This window comes from Phyllopteryx taeniolatus, chromosome 16 (assembly GCF_024500385.1).
Source record: "Phyllopteryx taeniolatus isolate TA_2022b chromosome 16, UOR_Ptae_1.2, whole genome shotgun sequence".
Lineage (NCBI taxonomy): Eukaryota > Metazoa > Chordata > Actinopteri > Syngnathiformes > Syngnathidae > Phyllopteryx > Phyllopteryx taeniolatus.
In genome coordinates, this window is record NC_084517.1 from 3,787,533 (window position 1) to 3,811,066 (window position 23,534).

General features: G+C 39.5%; 1 protein-coding gene across 1 annotated transcript; it reads left to right on the forward strand.

Annotated features, from left to right (window-relative positions):
• The first annotated feature begins 2,190 nt into the window (after positions 1-2,190).
• Positions 2,191-11,462, forward strand: cacng1b (calcium channel, voltage-dependent, gamma subunit 1b). Its single transcript, XM_061749133.1, has 4 exons — positions 2,191-2,979; positions 8,745-8,819; positions 9,613-9,750; positions 10,808-11,462. The coding sequence occupies exons 1-4, from the start codon at positions 2,739-2,741 to the stop codon at positions 11,038-11,040; spliced, it is 687 nt and encodes a 228-aa protein (XP_061605117.1). The 5' UTR covers positions 2,191-2,738; the 3' UTR covers positions 11,041-11,462.
• The last annotated feature ends 12,072 nt before the right edge of the window (positions 11,463-23,534 follow it).

Genomic DNA, 23,534 nt, shown 5'->3' on the forward strand with positions numbered 1-23,534 from the left:
AAAGACGAAAAAATATGAAGAAGGCAGCATTTTTTTTATTTGGTCAGAAAACAATTGATGGCAATAGTTGTCAAATTCATTGTTTTTAAATATTAGAATTTGTCTTTTGAAACAATCGACACCTTATTTGTCATGCCTTCGGTCACTGATTGGTTGTTTTTCTCAGGTGTGGTGGTTTCCTAAAAATCTATTTAGCGGTATGAAATGATTATTTTTTTTTTTTTTTTTTTTTTTTTTTTTTTACACAGATCATTTTACTAATAAACTCCTCGGGTTTATACTGAGGGGTTAAACAAATATGACCAAAATGTGCACTGCAAAACGTCAAAATCTTACCTCGAAGATTCCTTATTTCTAGTCACAACTTAATCTGATTACACATCAAATAATGCTCATCACCTAAAAAGTTACGTTTTTAGACAATTTTCACTAGTTTCGAGCAAATTTGACTTGAAATCGGGAGGAAAAAAAACTGCCAGTGGAGTAATTTTTTGTTTTTGTTTTATTTCAATGGCAAAGTGAAATTGTGCCTGAAAAAAGTGAAAATTGTCTAACAAGTTACTTTTTAGGTGATGTCTTATTTTAAAGTGCAACCAAACAGGCTAAAAAAAAATACCGAGTAAAATATATTTGAAATTGCAGAAAAGTATTTTTTTAACAAACAATAAATGAATGGATTAAAAAAAAAATGTCTGTGAAATCAGGCTTTTAAATGGAATTGAGATATTTTCAGCTTTTTGTAAAAGAATCCAAAAAAATAAAAAATTGTAATTAGTATCTTCAGAAAACATGTTGCAAATGATGAAACTTCATTTTGGACACTTGACGGTAAACCCATTATTGCATTGAAAGTAGAAAAATATGAGTTTAGAAACAATTATGACCTTTTGATAGATAACAACTGCCAACAATTGGAATACTCATATCAGTAAAATGAATTGATTTTCAAAAGGAAATGCAACGGCACTCAAAAAAAAAAAAAAAAAAAAAAAAAAGAGTGATGGACTGAAGCGCGAAGCTGATCACGGCGCCGCCGTTTAGTTGCGTCGACGATCCCGGATGCTCGTCTTCAGTCACTTCAGTCGTATTATAAAAAAAATAATAAATCAATAAATACAAATCTGGATCGCTTTCACACTTGCTCGGTGGTGATGCGTCACCATGGCGGCCCTGTTGCTTAGAGACCATGCTCGTCTTGCCGTGCTGGGAGTGAAATAGTTCCGGGGCTGGGGGGGTCGTGGGGCAAAAAAGGGACAGCGAGGCCTTCCCTCTTTGCCGGCCTAAACACTATTAGAAGGACTCTTCGACATTTGCAACCAAAATTCTACTACAGCATTACCGCGACTTACAGGTTTAATTTCAAAATTCAAGTTTTCCCCATTGAAATGACATAAAAAATATTTTCCACTCCATAAAAAAAAATAATAATAATAACAATAAAGGCCACACTTTTTTTTTTTTTTTTTTTTTTTTTTTTTTTTTTAAATGAGGGCTGTCGGACCGGCACTGGTCTTACTTCAAGGTATCGGGTACTCTTGAAAACTGCCGATACCAGCCACCGATACTCAAGGCAAAAATAAAAAATAAAAACCGTGCGGTAAAACAACAAATGCCTTCAATGAATGTGTTACTAACACAAATGTGTTCAACACAGGACGCTAATGTTAAGAGGTTTTTAATTCCACCTTAAATTGGCTTTATTTAACAGTGTTATACTTTGGCTTTGTAGCTTATGCCAAATCAAATAAATTGGCGATGTTTTCACTCTTTGTACTCGCCTGTCATTTTTACAAACATTCGCAGTTTTTGCAAGAATTTAGTCAAAAAAAACAATTCTAATTTTAAAATTCAGATTGGATATTTTTATGGAGTTTGCATGTTCTCCCCCGTGCCTCCGTGGTTTGTTTTTTTTTCTCCCCGGAACTCTGTTTTCCTCCCGCGTTCGCAAAACATGCACGGTAAGTGAACCGAAGACTCTAAATTGTGAATTGTGAAATTGTGAGCAGTATTTATCACCAAAGTTTTTGAATATTAATGTCTATCAACAACGACTGCAAGCACATGCGTAATCAATATTTAAACAAAAATAATCTATTACCTCTTTCTATTGTGCTCCACAGCGTTATATGAATACATTGATTTTTTTTTTTATTATTATTTTTTTTTTTTACATGGCTCTAAATGTGGATCAGCTCCTGCCATCAGGTGGGACCCTCTTCTGAAACGGTGACTCCTGATTGGCTGAGTAAGTGGATCAGTTCATCTGACAACTAATAAAGGAAATATCCCCCCAGGGGTCCCCTGACATGCAGTACCAGAGACAAATGAGTTTTGGCGCTACTAATAATATGAGAATGTTCCACATAAATGACAAAACTGTTTTTGGGTCCTTGGCCCTATTTGTATCAAAATCTGACTTGAACACAGTAAATGACTTTAGGTTGACTTGATATTGGTTCGACATGAGGTGCAAAAAGTCTTCATTTCATTGAGCGAATGGCTTCCACTCACCAAATGGAAAGTGGTGAGGGAGCGCATGAGTGGAGAGGTAGAAAGTAGGGCACTGTTAGCAGGTCCCCCCCTTTTTCTTCTTCTTCTGTGAAGCAGCGGGCACAAGGCAGAGGGTGAGAAAGACGAGAAAGAAGAAGTCGTGGACCGGACCAGAGTACAACAAGCGAGGAGACCCGACCGAGAGGACGCCAGCGTCTTCTAGGAACTCGAGGCTTCCGTTGCGCAGCATGTTCGAGGAGCAGGCCACCAAGGTGAAGATCACGTCTCTGGTGATCGTGGTGGGCATGTCGGCCATGCTGGCCGCCGTGGTGACGGACCACTGGGCCGTCCTCAGCCCCCGCGTGGACAAGCTCAACGCCACCTGCCAGGCCGCCCACTTCGGCCTCTGGAGGCTGTGCAAGAAAAGCATCTTCATGGTGCAGGAGGACCCCCAGGGCAAAGGCTGCGGCCCCATTGGCTTACCTGGAGGTAGGATTTACCACTAAGATAGCAAGTAGGTCGGTGGGTCGGCTGGTAGACCAAGGAAATAAAACTGTCATCGTAAAACCTTTTCTCTGCAGGCCACATTTAAGTGTTTAACTAACATTTTAACGCATTTTCTCAAAATTGTCCAATAAAATCCCAAATGTATTTCATATTTATATGTATTTTATTATTGACTTCATTCTGTTTAACAATTACGATTTGATGACTCCCCTCTTATACAATTTCCTGTAGTCTTTTGTCATTTCCATTTTTTTTTTTTTATGCCTACCCATCCCTTTATATTTGAGCCACAGGAGCCAGAATCCAATTCTGGGCCAGAAACATTTGTCAATGCTGAGTTCCAAGTGGAGTCCTCCATGTAAACTTTGATTGGCTTTGAGCCAATGGTGGTAGTCGCGGGCCTTCTGCTTCGTGGTTAGCAACAACAAGACATTGAGAAAAACAGTCACTGAGCAATAAATAGTTGCTAGTTATCTGCTAAGGCCGGTACAATATATATATATTTTTTTTTGACAATTGTGCAAAAACATACTTTCTCAGAAGCCGCAGGAAGTACAACCCCAATTCCAATGAAGTTGGGACGATGTGTTAAACATAAATCAAACCAGAATCCAATGATTTGCAAATCATGTTCAATCTATATTTAATTGAATACACTACAAAGACAAGATATTTCATGTTCAAACTGATCAACTTGATTGTTTTTAGCAAATAATCATGAACTTGGAATTTGATGGCCGCAACACGTTCCCAAAAAGCTGGGACAGGCTCATGTTTTCCACTGTGTTACATCACCTATCCTTTTAACAACATTCAATAAACGTTTGGGAACTGAGGACACCAATTTTTGAAGCTTTGGTGGTGGAATTCTTTCCCATTCTTGCTTGATGTACAGCTTCAGCTGTTCAACAGTCTGGGGTCACTGTTGTCGCAGTCCAAGACAACGTATGGTGACTTTTGTGACACCCTGTGCAAGTGACAGTAAAAAAAAATTATTTGACATAAGTTCAGGACTTGAATCAGTACTTCTGTATCTTTACTTCTACTTAAGTACTGTGAGTACTTTTGCCACCTCGGGGCTATAAGTCATTTTTGAACACAGCCAGCCTTATGGGGTGAGGACGGAGTATGTTGGTTTTTTTCCCATGGCCTCTGGCCGTGTGTGCGTGCCTGGCAGCTTCAGTGTGGAGATTTCTTTTATTGGCGTTTCGCCTGGCGGCCGCTGCTCCTCCCTTTCGGGACGAGCCTTAATAAAGTGTGCCTTAGCGCTCCGTCTTGCCAGTTAAAAGCGCACCAGAGAGAACCGAGTTGGGGGAAGGGTGGGTGTGAGGGGTTGCGTGAGTGGACCAAGGCATGGATTTGTGTCCTGAGGATGACGAAGGAAGTTGAAGAATGACCACATGTCCAAAAGGAGCTTATTTAGCAAATCTTGAAAGTTCATTTTGAAGGTCTCCGCATCGTCTTTTTGATAAGCCAACGGGTGCAGAATTTGCTCTAAGAGTGCCTACATGCCCAACCGGTACACCACATGGTTTCTTTAATAGAATCATATTAGACAAAGCTAATAAAAGTGTTTGGGGAAAAGGGCAAATGTTCCCATCGAGTGGAGACATCTGCTACATCGAATCCGGTACTGATGAAACTGCTAATATGGCAACGTCCATCAAACAGCCCTTCTCTAAACAAGTCCAACTGACTTGGAATTTCTCGCAAAGGTTCAGCTTAATGCGGTTTTACAAGAAAAGTCTGTGGACCATTTTTGTGTTGCGCGATGGCGTGCTGGTTGTTCGGACGTTTACGTTCCAAAGTTTAAAAGCCCGTGCTTTTTAAAGGCCTCACATTTCACTCACAGGATGTGACCAAAGTCCCCGAAGCCTCTGTTTTGTCCCACTTTATTTGAGCTCCTCGCGCAATGGCCATTTAAATAGCAGCAGCATCCCTCGTTCACATTGACCCAGAATTAGGCGGTCATTCCGCACCAAAGAAGGCTAACAGGAAGTGAACCCCCCCCCCCCCCAAAAAAAAAAAAAAAACCTTTGACTGACAGGGGCGGGAAAAGAGCATGGAACAGAAGATCTAAAAATGATGTTTTACAGTTCTAATCACTCCTGCGCAACGTTGTGAATTGATGCAAAATTATTTAAAATGATGATATGCTGTATAATTTTGTGAAGACAAAACAATTCTCAATAAATAAATCTGTTCCGTTACAATACTTCTATTAAGTAAATATATGTGTGTATATACTGTATATATATATATATATATATATATATATATAACAAATAAATCTTATTTTTAGAGACAAAGACGTTGCTGTTGGAAAAAAGCAAAATATTTGTGCGCAATGGTGAGTGATTTAAAAATTATTTAAATATTTATTTAAAAATGATGACATACTGTATAATAACAATGACTAAAAATGATAAATAAATGAATCTTTTCAATGAGAAGTTATTCGTTTAACCATTGGAAGTGTTCAATCACATTGAATGGCAATGAGCTTTGGGGTCCCTCAAGGGTCTCTTCTTGGACCCCAAACCATTATTACTACTGAAATTATAAAATTTGTTGAAATGGATGTTTATTTAATATTTGTGTGCAAATGTTAGTTGATACAAAGCCATGACAAATATTACATAATAAAAACAAATAATGCATATTTTGTAAATATTTGTATTGATATTGGGAAAACTCAATATTATTATAAAATACTGTAAAGGTTTTGTGTTTTTGAGTTTCATCAAACATACTTTGTAATAGTTTCAAGAAATACTCATCTACACAAAACATAGCCTGTGTTAAAGAGTATTAATACAATATATAAATGATAACAAATAAGCAAAATACAAACTTAAAAGATCTTTATCTTTATTTTAAATGAGGGGACACCAGCAAATTTTAAATTTTATATACTCGACACATTTGACCTCTGTCAACATATTAAGAGTCCAACTCACACTCAAGGTCACATCTTAGACCTGGTCATCTCTAAGGATGTTGAAATATTAGCACAAATCAGCAAAATGATGAAATGATTCCACATCTAAAGCCACTCAGGAAAAACTCTATTACCATGTCAGAATTTGACACAGTTGACCAAAAAAACTGGAGAGAAAACGGTTCAGCCGCTGAAACCACCACCGCTGATTTGGAGCAAATAATCAATTGCTCACTTCAGTCGGGCGAGTTTCCTAAAGCTCTTCAAGTCGCTGCCATTAAGCCTCTGCTAAAAAACTAAATTAAGCGCTGGACGCTTCCATGTTAGCAAGCTATAGACCCCTCTCAAATCTCCCTTTCATAGCCAAGATTGTTGAGAAAGTTATTTTGAATCAACTCAGCAATTTCTTGAACTTAAATGGACTTTTTGACAAAATTCAATCTGGGTTCCGAACTCATCACAGTACAGAATCTGCTCTTATCAAAGTGCTAAATGATATAAGGTTGAATACTGACTCGGGAAAGGTGTCCATTCAGGTCTTGTTGGACCTTAGTGCGGCTTTTGATACGGTATATCATAATATACTGCTGAACAGGTTGGAAACGTGGGTAGGACTAAATGGAACAATGACCTATGGGGTCCCTCAAGGGTCAGCTCTTGGACCCCTCGTGTTCTGTATATGCTACCCTTGGGTCAAATTCTTCAGAACTTGAATTTGGGGTATCGTAGCTATGCAGATGACACACAGTTATATCCAGCAGTGTCTCCAGATGACTACAGTTCAATTGAGGTGTTGTGTCACTGTCTAAAACAGAAAAAAAGTATCTGGATGAGCCAAAATGTTCTTCAATTAAACAACAACAAAACTGAGAGAATTGTTTTTGGCAATAAAGAAAAGAGGATTGCTGTTCGTAAATACCTGGAGTCACTCTCTTTAAAAACCAAAGACCAAGTCCGAAACCTCGGTATTCTGATAGATTCCGGCCTGACTTGACACAGTCATATCAAATCAATTACTAAAACTGCCTTCTACCATCTGAAGAACATATCATATATTTCACTTAGTTACCAGATTACAAACAGCAGTCAGATCCCGACAGATGTGTTTTGCAAGTTGACTGTAGCGAGTTTTCTTCTGATCAACCTATCACAGGACAGGAAACGACTGGCCTCATCGAGGGCCAGCGTGCTGCGCCTGCGAGGATGAATTTGAAATCTGATTGGTGAAAGAAACTGTCCCATTTCGAATAAAGTTGAAGTTACACGGGCAAGCACGACTGATTGTGACGGCCCTGGGCAGATGAGATTGACATGGCAACACACAGATGCTGAAATCTGATTGGACAAATAAAATCGAGCGTCCACATACAATCAAAAACTGAGCAGCACTAGTTTTGTAAAGGCAAACGTTTTGATACAGCACTTTCAGTCACGAGCACACACACACACATATGCCCGTAGTTCCTTTTGCTGTGCCTTAACATGTGGCCGAATTGGACCCGCCAGGACCAACAGCAGCCTGTTGCTAGGTAACCTCTTTAGTGATTCTTTCTCATCCGGAGTAACAAACAGCTCCTCTGTTGCCTGGTGTGCATATATACACACACACACACACACACACACACATTAATATTGTCCATCCGTGCGGAGAGAGCGAGCACGTGTGTGCTTTATGGGTTTCATTTGAGGGAGACGAGCTGGTTCAAAGTGGGGAACCCTGGCCTTTACATCCTCTCCATTGCTCGCCCTCGCAGCCGCCGAGCTGCCCTTGAAGACGGCAAACACATACAGGAGAGGGATGTGAAGAAAGTGACTTGCACATCACAATCCTTTCTTTGCTTTTTATTTTTTTATTTTTTATTTTTTTTTAAACTCTGTTTTTTTTTTAAATTCAAATCTAAATTGAATTTTTTTTTTTTTAGTATAACAACAAAAATGTCGCTGTAATATTAAAAGGGGGAAATGTGTGCTTGTCAACAAAGTAAAAATACTTTTAGAATAAAATTGTACATTTATCAAGGGAAAAAAATGGCATATTATGACAAAAAGATATTTTACAAGACTAACATTAATATTTACGTTGAATTAAAATTGTTAATTCATGAGAAAAAAGTTATAATACTTGGAGGGGAAAAAAACGGAAATTTTATAAGAACAAGAAAAATACTGGAATGAAATTGAATTGTACGTGACAAAAAGTCGCACAATTATGAGTATAAAGTCATATTATTACAAGATAAATATTCCAGATTTTATTAGAATAAAGTTGAAATATTCTAAGAATAAATTCTAAATAGACTGCCAAAAAAATGTTTTCATTTAGTTTTGTTTTAATTGGAAGAAAATTTGGTGTAATACTAAGATCAAAATATTTGCAAGAACAAAGTAAAAATATTATGAAAATACAGTCTAATTTATGACTAAAGGTTGTCATATTTGAGAAAAGAAATTTTCCATTTTCCAATTACATTTTAATATTACCAGAAACAAATCACGTGACGAAAGTCAGAATGTTATGAGTATAAAGTCAAGGTTTGTTTACATTAAATTTGAGTATTCTGACCCCAAACAAATCCCAACTCGCAGTGTTTCATATTTCAAGAAAATAACTAAGAGAAAAACAAAGTGAAAAAAATATGAAAAATGATTAGTTAGAAATTATTAAGTATGAGGAAAAAAGCAGTAATGTTATGACAAAAACAATTTCACAAGCGTAATGACATTTAAGTTGATTCATGAGAATATGAATGTTAATTTATACGGGAAAAAGTATAGTGTGTGTGTCTTTCCCGTCTTCCGCTTGCAGCCAAGAACTGTTCCTACTTCAAGCACTTCACATCAGGAGAAGAAGCAGAAGTTTTTGAAGTGAAGACCCAGAAGGGTACGTATTGCCTCCGTCGCTGCGTACAGCGTATTGTATATACGTGCCTACCGTATATATATTTTTAAGAGCGCGCCAGCAAATACAAGCATGCACTTTATGCTCACGATGAGAAAAAAACAACAACAACAACAACAAAATAATGTCGCAGTACATCCCTGTAGTAATAAACTGTTCGCCTCCGCCTCGACTTTTATTCCCTCTTTAATTTATCTCGAGCCTTGAAGGCCGCAACATTAGGTACACCTGCGCATTACTGTATACTGTATTTTAGCTGCAGTCAAAGCACAGAAGTATTTGGCGAGTCTTTTACGAATTGGCACGCCGCCACAAATAGATTTTGTCAAAACGATCAGTATGTCATTGAGACTTTCAGCTTTACTCGATAACATTTCTCCCCACACACACACACACACACACACACACAGTCTTTTTTTATTTATTTTTTTTCACATGAATACATTACAACACGAGATAAAGATAACAACATTTAAAGAAACATTCAAAAGCAATGGGCAAAAATTTTACCCCCAAAATGTTTTCTTTCTGCTGCAAATACTAAAGGAGAACGAATTGTAAAACGTCTGCCTGTAAGTTATATCTTTACTGTTGTCAGCGTTAAGCTACCAAAAAAAGAAGTTCTTTTATTCGTTATATATTTTCTTAATTCATCCACCGATTAATCAATTATCGGTATTTTACTCTGCCAATTATCAAAATGGGCACTGGCCTAAATAAAACTGTATCGGTTGGGCCCTAGGGAAGGTAACTTTTCATCCGTTTTTCTTGTTAGAGTACAACATTTCGGCGGCGGCCATCGCCATTTTCAGCCTGTTCTTCATGATCTTGGGCACCCTGTGCGTCATCTTCTCCTTCGGGAAGGGCCGCGATTACCTGCTGAGGCCTGCTGGGATGTTCTTCGCCTTCGCAGGTACACATCGCTTCATTCGTTCATTTTAAATGGTGAACTATTAGCAGCGGTGGGAATTGCAAAGTACAAACTACTTACATTCTTTTTAGATATCTGTGCTTCACTCGAGTGGGGCTATTTCTTTTTATGAAGACTTTGTACTCCTTACATTTGAACGCAGATACAGAGGTGACTCAAAACATACATCATCTTTCCCCATGAATCCATTCCGCCCTACCCTAAAACTAACAAGCACAATTTGTAATGTGTTTTTAATGAGAGAAAAAAAAAGCACTTTGTAGTGTTGTGCTGCATACAAATATACAGTGTTGACATCATTCAATTGGATTACAAAGAACTAAACAGTTTTGTCACATTTTGCATCAGTTCAATGGTCATTGTGCTGCTCCTTCTGCTGTGCACGCCTCAGCCACCAGGAGGCAGTTATAAGACAAATTATTATTGAAAAAATGGAAAATTATGATCTGTATTTTTTTTTTTTTCCGTGGCCTAAAACGCCCAGTACAGTGCAAAGTTATTGTAAATAAAAAATAATAATACAAAAAAAATGTTTGCAAGTTTCACATTTCATCCAGACTTACCACACCGGTGTGCTTGTTCATGGTGACATTGTTGACGTACAGTGCTCATCATAGGCGAGTCGCTTTCATGAGTTGCGAGGAATTAGTGTGATACCTAGTTCCAAAATCTGTTGCCCAAGGCGAACGGCTTGCAAAAAAACTGGTACTGTACCACAGCTAGCATGTTCCAGACTCCAGAGACTTGTGTTCTGTATTCCTCAAAGTTAACACTACAGCCATGTCACTCTCTCTCTCTCTGTACTGCGCTCTACGCACAATAGACAAAAGATATAACCATCAACACATATTTGCCACAACAATGCGCCACATTCATCATGGCCGCCACATAGGCACACCGGCCAATTTTTCTCTTACACGTTAACACTATACAACATAGGACAAGGATGACTTTCAATCCATATCGGTTGGGCCCAAGTACATATACCCCACAAAATGGATTCAATACAGAAATGGAGTATTGGTGATCTTGCCCGCAGGGCTCTGCATCATCATCTCGGTGGAAGTCATGCGCCAGTCGGTCAAGAGGATGATCGCCAGCGACGAGACCATCTGGATTGAGTACTACTACTCGTGGTCCTTCACGTGTGCCTGCGCCTCTTTCACCCTCCTCATCCTCAGCGGTGTGGCCCTCCTCCTCATCTCCATGCCGCACATGCCCAGAAACCCCTGGGAGACCTGCATGGACGCCGAGCCTGACACCTTAGATTAGCTGCACACCTATTAAAAACAGTGGTACCGTGACATACGAGTTTAATTTGGTCGATAACCAAACTCGTAACTCAAGATACTTTCATATCAAATCCATTTTCCCCATTGAAATGAATTCAAATCCCATGAATCCATTCCAGCCCAGCCCACAAATAAATTCCCAACAATTTTTTTTTGCTGTGTTTTTCTTATTTAAATATATTTCCATGACAGTTTCCAGAATTTTCTCGATGATTTAAAATGTTAGGCATTCCTTATTGGCAAAGTAAATGGTGGAGGCCCATTGAAAAACATTTTTAAACACTTTTTATACCCGCAAAGACAAATGTGCTAAACGGTAAGGACATAAACAGCTTCACAAAAAAATCCCAAATTGCACAATGTATGCGTTGCCCTTTAAACTCTGCAGATACAAGTGCCTGAATGTTCCCCCCCCCCCCCCCCCCCCCCCCCCGCTCACTTTAATCCCAAAGGCGCGATCCATAATTTTGGCCTGATCACTCACTCATACGCCGGGTTGAAGCGCACATGCTCGTCAAAGCCACACCCCCCCCAGTGAAAACAGTAGAAAGCGTCTATAAAAAGTCTACACACACACACAAAAAAAGAAGAACCAAAACCAACTGAATTGAATTAAAAAATATATGTTTTATAAAGGGGAAAAGCCTACTAGAACATCGGAACTGACTCCCATTAAACATGAATGTGATTGGTTAATTCTGAACACAGCCATATATAAGAGGGTGTGCACATTTGTGTAACCACGTTATAGCAGTTGTTTATTTTGACGTTCGCTCTTTATTTTATTTTTTTTTTGTTTGTTTGTTAGTGGAGTTGTACAGGTCAGATTAATGGTAGAAAAAGTTTTGAAATGACTCGAACTCATCACACAACCTTGCAAATGAACAGGGGTGTGTAGACTTTTTATATAGGTTTATAGAAACATGTATCTGTGCTTTGTGTTTATATAAAAGCTACAAATCAATGTCTTCAATTTTAAGACTGCTAATTTTTTGATGACAGTTAAGTTTTATTCAGGTTGACATTATTATTAGAATGTGCTAATTTTGTTTAAAGGCGTAAATAAAATCTGCAAATATTCAAAAACAATTTTTTTTGGGTGGAACCTATCCTGCGTTGTTGCTGGAAAACGCGCCTATTCACTGTTTTGAGCTCTTTCCGAAACGCTCGAAAACGCCACAAGACGTTGCCAAAACTCTGTCCAATAGAAAAGTGGGGATTTGGCGCCCACTTGTGGCATCTATAGGCAATGAACTAACTTAGTCCACCTTTTTAGTTGCCGTCAATCACTCATTTCCAGAGGTGGGTACTCAAGTAGCTTTTGGGATAAATTGTACTCGTCCGAGTAGTTTTAATGCGGCCTACTTTTTACTTTTTACTCGAGAATTTACGTTAAGAAGCAACGGTACTTTTACCGCGTGACAATGATCTGCACGCCGTCCGCCACTTTTATTGATTACGGCTTTGATTGCTTATTTATCAATCTGTTCTGGACTACGACTTCCACATTGGGTGCTGTTCGCTCCAATCCAACATAACCCGCTCGCGATGGTTGACTGCCAATCAAACGACACAAGACAGTCACATGACCGCACTGAACTTACTACTCAAGGCAGGACTTGGTCCCGATAAATGAATGGCACCAAAGCACTACTTTTCTATGAGACAGGTATTTGGCAACATATATGTCTCGTATAGGATATTTTCCAGTGTATGAATTTCAAGTTGTTTTAGTTCTATAATTATTGTCTTTGGTTATAAAATTGTAAATACACATCTTGTATTTTTTTTCCTTCCCTTCATTCCTGATATCGTTCCTGATCTTTCACATCGTAAAATAAACACCAAATGTCATTTGTCATGGAAAACAGAATCAGCATCTATTTTTATTTTATTACAGGAGGTTTTTTTTTTTTTTAGAGTATGCAATTATTCTGTGCAATTGAAATATTCAAATATAGTGACTAATAGCCTACATAGTATAACAATACACTTTTTTTTGTTGTATTTGTTATTTTATTCTTCTTTTAGTGGGGAAAACACGATTTACACCTGCTTTAGTTAAGTTTAAACAAGAGCCTTGATTGGTTTATTTATTTTAGTTCGTTGTTATTTGCACATTCATTTATATTATTCCATCATGTATTTATGCACAAAATATCAGATGATTATGCATTCAAACATCAACATTTTCTTTTGCTTTCTGTTTTATTAATTTAGAAATGTATTGTGGACATTTATAAATCTATTGAAATTGTCCTTTTATAAAAAAATTTTTTAAAAAAAAGTATAAATAAAAATATTTTAGAAGATACTGGTAAATGATGGTCACCTTAAAGGTTAAAGACGTCGCTGTTGGGCAGAAAGCTCAAATATATGAGTTCACTTTTTTTTTTCACAAATCCATACTATTGGTCCGTCGCCATGTCGTCTGTTATTTTCGCACGTTGTACGTTCAATTTAAAGTGTTGAAAAGAGCCGGAGAAGAAGTGTTGCCTCAAGATTGAAAGTCTTGAAGAAGAAGAAGAAGAAGAAGAAGAAGAAGAAGAAAGATGAAATCTCCACAGACCTCCCACTGTGCTGGTCGCAGCTCTCAAGGAGAGGAGGAAATGTATGCAGGGGAAGCTGCCTCAATCATTCATGAGACCTTTTAGTTTTGGAGTGATAGATGCAGCCCCCGTCTCGTATTTACTCCCTGCCGCCTTTCATTCCAGGAATTCCCACATGCTGCAGCGGGGCTCGTGCCGCTTCCGATAAATACGTGGCAAAATCAACTCACCCATGCATGGGAATGATACGAAACACGTCATTGTGTCACTTTCGAAAGATTGCGCTGAGGCCTGTCCAGCTGTGTAAACAAAAAAATAATTATCTGTGATATTGTGCCATGGAGCCTTAGCATTGTTTTCTTTCCTGCCAGCTAGTGGGAAAGGTCAGGTGAAACGTTGGTAAGATTGCTTTAGTGTGTAATTGGCTTGTGGAGGAAGCGCAACACCCACACACTCATTCATTATGTGCAAAACAAATGTGCAAAATCCCACTGCTCTTAATATGCTACAATTACAACACATATTTTCATAACCAGAAAAAGTATATACTCACAGGCATATATTCTTTGTTCTCTGTGAAGAACTACTAATATTACTGCGGCTTACCAGGCAATAGAGTATCCCGTATGTCTCTATTATGACGCCCCCTTGTGGCTAAAGCGCACACACCAGAAGGAGCAGCACGATGTCCGTTGAATCGAAGCAAAAAACTAAAAACATTTTAAAAACGTGTCAAAAGCTGTTACATGCTGGTATATTGCATTTTTTTTTTTTGTATACTACTGATATTTTTTTTATGTAGTTGCAACATTTTAACGGTGGTATTAAGAGGTGGATTACGGTAAATCCCACACTGAATGCCCAAATACCACACACACTGCCCGCCACTGCGTTTTTGGAAATAAAGAAATAAAAAAAATCGTTATTCCATCGAATTAGATTTTACCGCTGATTACATGTGTATTTAAAACACACCAACAAATTAGTCTAGCTAATTAAAGCTGGGTGGGACAAGTTGTTCCCATTATATATTTATCAATCAATCAATGTAATTACTGTACTTATTTTTTGCTGTTGATTGACTGGGAGCTTTTGTTATAATATTTATTCATTTAATAATTTCTGTAGCAGTTTAACTATTGTAATTATTTTGGCTGTGACTGGGTGGGACCAATTGGTTGGAAAATGTTCTTTTTAATTAACTGTGCTCCTGATTGCCTTGGACATTAAAATTAACGTCATTATTTAGTCTCTGATTGGGGTAACAATTATTTTTTAGTATTGATTTAACATTTTTGCACTAGTAGGTATCATTTTGGTAAGACAATTGGCCCTTTTGTGTCTACTTGGTGTCGTATTATTGACACAGGAACGATTGCGGGATTCCTGCGGTCACCAGTGTGACTGCGAGCTGTCACCAGTCATTACATCCATCGGCGTCCCCCTGAGAGTGTGAGCCGGCTAAAGGGAAAAGGAAAAAAAAAAAAAAACGACAAGGTTCTCACATGTCTAGTGGATGGAAGAAATTGATTTGAAATGAGAAGAGCTTGCACTCACCGCGAGTTGAAGGACTAAAGATTGGATGTCGTCGACTATAATGTGATCAAAGTTCGGTTGAAAGTCAATTTCCGGCGGATCGGCGCGGAAACAAATAAAAGCAAATGAAATTCAAAGCAGATGGGCGAGTGGAAAATCTTCTGTTGACTGACCAATTGGAAGATGAGATGCCAAAAAAAAAAAAAATGCATGATTAGCGATTAGTCGACTTCAAGCCTGAAACGTCAATGCGGTGCAGTTCAGTGGACTCGATGAGAAGTCGACGAATCGGTTCAACCCGTCGCACTCGGAATCATTTTTGGAGGGGATTTCATATGAAAAGTAATTCATTGCAATGAGTAGAAAATGTAATATTTTTGGATTATGTGTATTTTTCTCTTAATATTTTCGAAAAAAATCAAATACCATCACTCCATCACTTCAAATAGTTGCAAATTATAACAGTTTCATGGCAAGATGTTTACATTTTCTGCTCCATTGCTAACATTGTTTTGCTCTATTTAGTCATTACAGTATTCAGTGTAGCATGTTTGCACCCTGAAAAAGAGATGAATTACGTTAAATAATCAAGATAGAGATACCTTTTACGCGGAGAACAGAGGGGGCCCTAGGATACACCCTTGAGGGACGCCACACTGGTGAGGATAACACCGAAATTCATAGAATTTAGATTAAGCGTAAAGTTGTGCCATACTACATTAAAACTGCAGTTACACAAAGTGAGTTTACCAAGATAGTAGAGTCATCATTCTAAAGTGAGCATCTCAACAAAACTGCAATTAGCGCTACATGCTAATTTGAGGTAAACTATCTGCTAACATATTTGAGCATATTGCTTCAGCGATTTTGTTAAAACGGGCATCAAAAGGAGATCAAAATAAAAAATAAAAATTCACTCATGTTGTTGCCAGGGGCAACGAGACAAGTCAAAATGTGCAATGCTTTTGTTGTAAATTACTAATCCAAGTCTATTTTCACAATCAATGGGAGGCGGAAGGTAGTGGAAAAGGTCAGCAAATAATTGCTGAAAAACACACACGCACAGGAAACAGTTGTTAAGAATGATGGGCACGGAGGCGTTATTTTTGCTCTACTCTGCTGGAAAATAGATTTTAGCTGCACCATTATGTTTTTATATGTATTACATAACAGCAAAGCACAGAAGACAGGAAGGCAAATGTCATTAGAGGTCACGCTGCAGCCTCTACGATGATGGAGAAAAAGCTGTTTTGGTCAATTGTTGTCAATGATTTTTTTTTAATTATTATTTTTTTTTTTTTAAAGATGATGTTTTATGTGACTTTCATTTCAACTATTTGACATTGTCTCTAACGTTGGTGGATTCTTACTAACTGTTGCTGTGTAGTCACTTGCCTTAGAGGCAAGAATGAGTCCAAATAAGTCCAAAGTGTTTTACATTCAAGTTGAACCACCAAAGAAAGAAATAAAACTCATGCTAATTGCACTTTTGAAATGCCGCTTGAGGAATATTTTCTCACACGCTGGCTGACTAAAAGCATTCATTTCCATCATGCGGGCATGTTGTGACTCAAAAATGTGGGAGGAAAGAACATACTGTAAGTAGAGGCAAAGTTTTCTCAGTCTTCATTTGGAAAATATCATCTCCATACACAGCTGCCTTCTTTTTTTTTTTTTTCAGTCGCCATGGTGACAGCGAGACCTGACGGTAGCAAAAGAAGGAGCGCTCGGGGGGGGAAAGTCACTGTGGCTGGGTGACTTCTGCCGTACGTTTCTCCACTGAGGACCAACCGGTGGGCTTACATGCACATGCTACTCTGGATTTAGAGGATTTACTGTGTGGTACCAAATTCAAAAGATTGTGTGTGACTAGTGACCTGACGAGTATGTTTGAAATAAAAAATTTGAAATACAAGCGCTGTACGGTGGCAGCGGACTTAAATCACTTCACAACAAACAGCTGTTTGGTAGCTTGTGAACTAGTCTTCCCAAAAAAAGAGAAGCTTCAATCTGTTTATTGCCTTCTCCCAGTTGTAGTTTACGATCAAGCTAATCATAAAACAGAGAATTACGGATGACAACGAACAGTTTAGATAAGTCTGTTTACCTTAATTCTAACTAACCATGCAAAAACGCCATAGACGGGCTAGCGAACAGCATCTGTGTTGCGGTCTTTGACCCCTTCAAACAACTAGTTTGAACAAGTGGCAACACAAGTAGAGAAATAATATAACAAGATGATTTCAGATACAGCGTTTTGAATTACGAGTGTGTTTACATCACAAATTAAAAAATTCATATCTCAGGGCACCACCTCAATGGCCTCAATGATTCTTAATAAACAATTTGCTCATTACTTTACAATGGAGTCTACAGAATTGGATGACATGTTTTGAAATTAAAAACTTTTTTTTTTTTAAATAACGTTATAAACATGTTATAAACTGAAGAAAATACATAAATAAATAAATATTCCTCCCACGTCCCAAAAACATTTAATTGAAGATGCTATGGATGATAAGCACACCCAAAATGTCTTTTGACCACTGTGAAGCTCTGTGTTAGACGTGACACACACACACACGCAAGCAAAGGACTCAAACGCATCTGGGCAAAACATCGCACCCTCACACTTGAGCAGTTGTCATTTCATCTGAAAGTGGAAATGCAAGATGGCGCTCAAGATGGGATGGCTTTAAAAATAATAATCGGTTGAACTTCACTCCCTACATGTTTGCAAATCAAAAGAGGTGGCTTGCATCGCCATGGTAACAGCGCGGATGGCAATGGCGTCGAAAGCCACTTTGCGGAAGGATAAGGGATGCAGAAGTGAGACTCCGCTGCTTCGTTTGCTTTGCCTGGGTGTTTATTAAATATTAATCGTGCATATTTTGGACTGAAAATGCAATGTGCAGATGACGCGCTAAAAGTTTAAGTGCTCCGTGCTCATTGGTGACCTCGTGTGTTTTTTGTCAACTACTACTTGTTAAAAGCAATCTTTTTTTTTTATTATTATGATGTATTCGACCTCTTTGTCCACGTGAGAGTCAAAAAATGCCGCGTGTGAAACGAAGCTCAAAAAGTTTAAACAGAAGTATCTTAAATCTCGAAAGCTGATTGGCTCTGCCAAGCAGAAGACAACTTATTTGATGTGTGGGAGAGTTTTGTGTGAGTGTGTGTGGGAGAGAGAGGTTAATCTGGTGTGCATGAGAGTTTTTTTTTAATTGTGAGAGTTTTTTTTTTGTTTGTTTTTTTTAGTATCAAAATAGTTTTGATGTAAGTGAGTTTTTGGGTGAGTGAGAGTCTTTATGTGTGTGAGTTGGTGAGTTTTTTTTTATTATGTGAGTTTTTAATGTGATTGAGAGTTTTTTAGGGGGTGTGTGAAACGTGTGACAGGTTTGCGTGTGTGTGTGTGTGTGTGTGAATGGTTTTTGGTTGCATATGAGAGGTTTGTTGCTGAACGTGAGAGGCCTTTTGGGTGTGTGAGAGGTTTTTCGCGCGTTTGTCAGAGAGCAAAAATGTTTGGGAGGCCTATTCAGCATATCATAGATGAGCTCTATCCTATTAATAATAATCATCATCATCAAGTATATTCATTGAGGCTTCAAAATCGTTGGCTGTCAAATCAGACTTTTTTATTACTTTAGTGCATGCACTCACGGTGGACAACGAGGCACTCTAAAGTGGTAGCATATGAGCTTTGTGTTCAATTGACTGGATTTCACACGAAGCAAACGTGTGAGTAAATTGAGACGAGATCATCACGACGAATACTTTGAGGGACATTTTTGTTTGGTTGACATACTTGGCAATCAAAGATGACACTGATTCTGTTTCGGATGTAAGAACGAGTAAGTTCCGATACACCCGCCTTCAAACAGTATTCTTTTTTTTTTTCCCTCCCACCTTATGACTGATGGCTCCAATAAAATAAAGCCCTTTATTAATGTTTCCCCGCGCTTGCTATGGAACATGCTGAGAAACGAGGCGCTTCCTTTCTGCACGGTAACAGGGCGGCCGCGGGGAAGTGACGGACGCTAAAGGGCGGCTGATGTTGTTGAGAGGCGAGGAGGCCGGGTCGCTTAGCAACAGCTTCGCCTCGCCGCCACCATCTGGAACACACGCTGTTTGTTTGTTTGTTTGTTTGTTTGTGTGCGCATCGGTGAGCTTTTGGTTGCCTGTTCTAAATCCAATCAGAGATGTTGCCTTGCGGTAAATAAGTAAGCGGTGCAACATTTCTATTTGTCACACTTTCATTTGGCGTCCGTGTGGGAGGTAAAAGATTAAAAGTATCAATTAAATCGAGTGAAGTGGTAATGAGCGATAAACTTAATTGTGTTTGGTACAACACATGCCCACACAGCTGCACAGTAATTGTTATGGGGATGTATCATTTTTTTAAAGTTCATCATGTGTCTCTATCAATGGGGGGGGGGGGGGGAGTATTCCATTTTTGCTTTCCCATTTCCCACAATTCGCAAGAGCTCGGCGCCCTCATGCGTTCAAGTCTCCAAAAGGTCAGCGACTCCTGCCTGAAAGCTGTTCTTGTTATTTTGTGGAATAGTTTTCACTCTTACATTTATCAGTAGGATTAAATGAACCTGTAGCAGTGCTTCTCAAACATTTTACAACAAGCAGCCCCTCAACAAAATACTTGGCTCTCTAAATACGAAACATAACCAATATTACAATACATAGGGTGGTCGTGTTCATCAATAACAAAGCACAGATCCATCCATCCATCCATCCGCTCAGCATTTAATCACTGTATTTTTTCACTCACCACCAGAGGGCACTCGCCCCTTTTTTTAAACATTGGTACACGTCTCTTCTTTTGGGCAGTTCTAACTAACTCAGTTTTTTAAGAATATGAGCATCTACTAAATGGTTGGGATGTCACTTGTTGGTTTAGAAAACAAACATTTATTTTATAATAAGGAAGAAAAGTGGGGTTTAAAGAAAAAGACACAGCTGAAAGGTTTTGGGACGATGGAGTTCTTGCTTTTTGTTGTTTGTCTTAAAGCGGCAATTCTCAACTGGTATATAGCGCTTTATCAACAAATATCATTTGTTTGCCTACCGAGCAAACAGGTCTGTGGATGACGCGGTCTACATGGGACTGCACTTTATCCTAGAACACCTCAACGGCGCGGGGACCTACATGAGGGTCCTGTTCGTGGACTCCAGCTCGGCGTTCAACAGCATCATCCCCAAACTCCTCTCCTCCAAGCTTCTCCAGCTCAACGTCTCGCCTGCCATGTGCCAGTGGATTTACAGCTTCCTGACGTACATGTACACGCACCCGGGGTGCCCCAAGGATCTGTCCTCTCTCCACTGCTCTTCAACCTCTACACAAACGTCTGCATATCGACAGGACGTGGAACGGCTCGAGCTGTGGTGCGGCCGTCACAACCTGGAGCTGAACACGCTCAAGACTGTAGAGATGATCGTGGACTTCAGGAGTCATCCTTCGGCAAAGCTGCCCCTAACGCTGTCCAACTGCTCCGTGTCAACCGTCGAGACCTTCAAGTTCCTGGGAATTACAGTCTCTCAGGACCTGAAGTGGGAGACCAACATCAACTTCAAGCTAAAATAACGAATCATTTCATAAACTGATTCGGTTCAGTTCATTCACTAAAAAGATTCGTTCTTCTGAACGTAACAACACGACATCCAGTACCATCACTCTGAACACGGGGGCCCCTCAAGGTTTTGTGTTGAGTCCCCTCCTCTTCACCCTGCTGAAAAAAAACAAGGAGATTGTTGTGGACTTCAGGAGACTGCACTCCCAGTATGCTCCCCTGAACATCAACGGTGCTGTGGGGGAGAGAGTGCGCAGCACCAAGTTCCTGGGAGAGCACATCACCGAGTCTCTTGGACCAGCAACACCTCATCACTGGCCAAGAAAGCTCACCAGCGACTTTACTTCCTGCGCAAGCTGAAGCCCCGACTGCCATCATGTGCTCGTTCTACAGAGGGACCATAGAGAGCATCTTGACCAACTGCATCACTGTGTGGTACCAAACCTGCACAGCATCCTGCCGCGAGACTCTCCATCGCATAGTGAAGGCACCTGAGAAGATCATCGGTACCTCTCTTCCCTCCGTGCAGGACATTTACAGCACCCGCCTCAACCGCAAAGCCGTCCGCATAGCGGGAGATGCCACCCATCCGTCACACAGCCTCTTCAGTCTGCTGCCATCAGGGAGGAGACTGCGGAGTCTGCGGGGCAGGACTAGCCGACTCAAAGACAGTTTTATTCATCAGGCTCTCAGGAATCTGAACTCTCTGCCGGCTCTTCCCACCTGAACTCTGAACTCTGACGCCCCACATACATGCACATACACATGCACATGCACACACACACCAGACTCAGAGTCGCACTCGCCTCTTTAGCAGCATTGGGGTTTTCTCATCTAATTTATATGTCTTATTTGCCTTGGCTCTCTGACCTTGACTATGTTGCACACGGCACCTGATCTTTGATATTTGCACATTCAATTATTACTTTTTATACTGTATATAACATAGTTTTATTAGTTTTTTATATTGATCTTATTATTGCGGCACGGTGACCGACTGGTTAGAGCGTCAGCTTCACAGTTCTGAGGACCGGGGTTCAATCCCCGGCCCCGCCTGTGTGGAGTTTGTATGTTCTCCCCGTGCCTGCGTGGGTTTTCTCCGGGTACTCCGGTTTCCTCCCACATCCCCCAAAAAAACCATGCATGCTAGGTTAATTGACAGCTTTAAATTGTGTGTAGGTGTGAATGTGAGTGCAAATGGTTATTTGGTTATATTGTCCTGGGATTGGCTGGCCAGTTCAGGGTGTACCCCGCCTCCTGCCTGATGATAGCTGGGATAGGCTCCAGCACGCCCGCGACCCTACTGAGGAGAAGCGGCTTAGAAAATGGATGGATGGATGGATATTATTTGTACTGTCTTTGTAGCACTGCGGGCCCTTGAGTAATTTCAATCCTCTGTATGTGTTATGCATATTGAAGAATTGACAATAAAAGCATCTTGACCTTGACCTTGAATTGAAAGGAATTTAGAGATTTCATCCTCTACGGCTCACAATATCATCAAAAGATTCTGAGAATCTGAAGAAATCTCTGCACGTAAGGGATAAGACCCCCCCCCAAAAAAACAACTTTGAATGCCCGTGACCTTTGATCCTTCAGGCAGCACTGCATTAAAAACCGGCATCATAATGTAAAGGATATTGCCACATGGGCTCAGGAACACTTCAGAAAAACATTGTCAGTTTAGTTCACACAATTCCTCAGTACATGTACAAATACAAGTTAAAACTCTACCATGCAAAGCGAAAGCCATATATAAACAACACCCAGAAACGCTGCTGGCTTATCTGGGTCCAAGCTCATCATGGACTGATGCAAAGTAGAAATGTGTCCTGTGGTCTGACGTGTCCATATTTCAAATTGTTTTTGGAAACATGGACGTCGTGTCCTCCAGGCTCAAGAGGAAAAGGACCATCCGGATTGTTAGCAGTGCAAAGTTCAAAATCCAGCATCTGCGATGGAATCAGGGTGTGTTAGAGCTGATGGCTTGGGTAACTTGCACATCTGTGAAGGCACCATTAATGCTGAAAGGTACATACAGCGTGTTGGAACAACACATGCTGCCATCCAAGCAACGTCTTTTTCAGGGATGTTCCTACTTATTTCAGCATCTCAAGCCACATTCTGCATGTGTTAAAGCAGCGTGGCTTTGTAGTAAAAAAGTACAAGTACTAGATCGCCTTGCCAGCAGTCCATACCTGTGTTCCATTGAAAATGTGTGGCACCTTATAAGGTGCAAAATACAATGGAGACCCCAGACTGTTGAACGACTGAAGTTGTACATCGAGCAAGAATGGCAAAGAACACATTTTTTTTTTTAACTAATTGGTAATTATGGACCAAGGTCCGCTCTTCCTTAGGCTTTATAGGTTTTATACAAACGATTTAGCTGTTGAGAATAAGAATAATCGTTACAATCTACATTAGTTCATCATTGTTAGCACTGCATATTTGTTTTGTTTAGTACAAAAATACCGTGAAATGATGTAAAATTATAAACCTTTTTTTTAAAAATAACTTTTGTTCATGTTTTAGGTAGTGTGTGAAATGACTGATATCTCCTCAAATTGTATTTAAATGTAATTTGTTGCGCTTTCAACTTAGTTACGATCCGGTTTTGTGACTTTGAAATCACTGAGGTCTTAAAGGCTTGTCATATTCATTTATGATGCCACGCCTACATTTGTTTTTGGAAAAAGCAAACTGTAACCACACTTCCTATCTTGTATTCCAAAATAAAACAAAACTGGCCGTATTATACGACGACTAGCACAATAAAAAAATATATTTATTTTTCTTTGTAAATA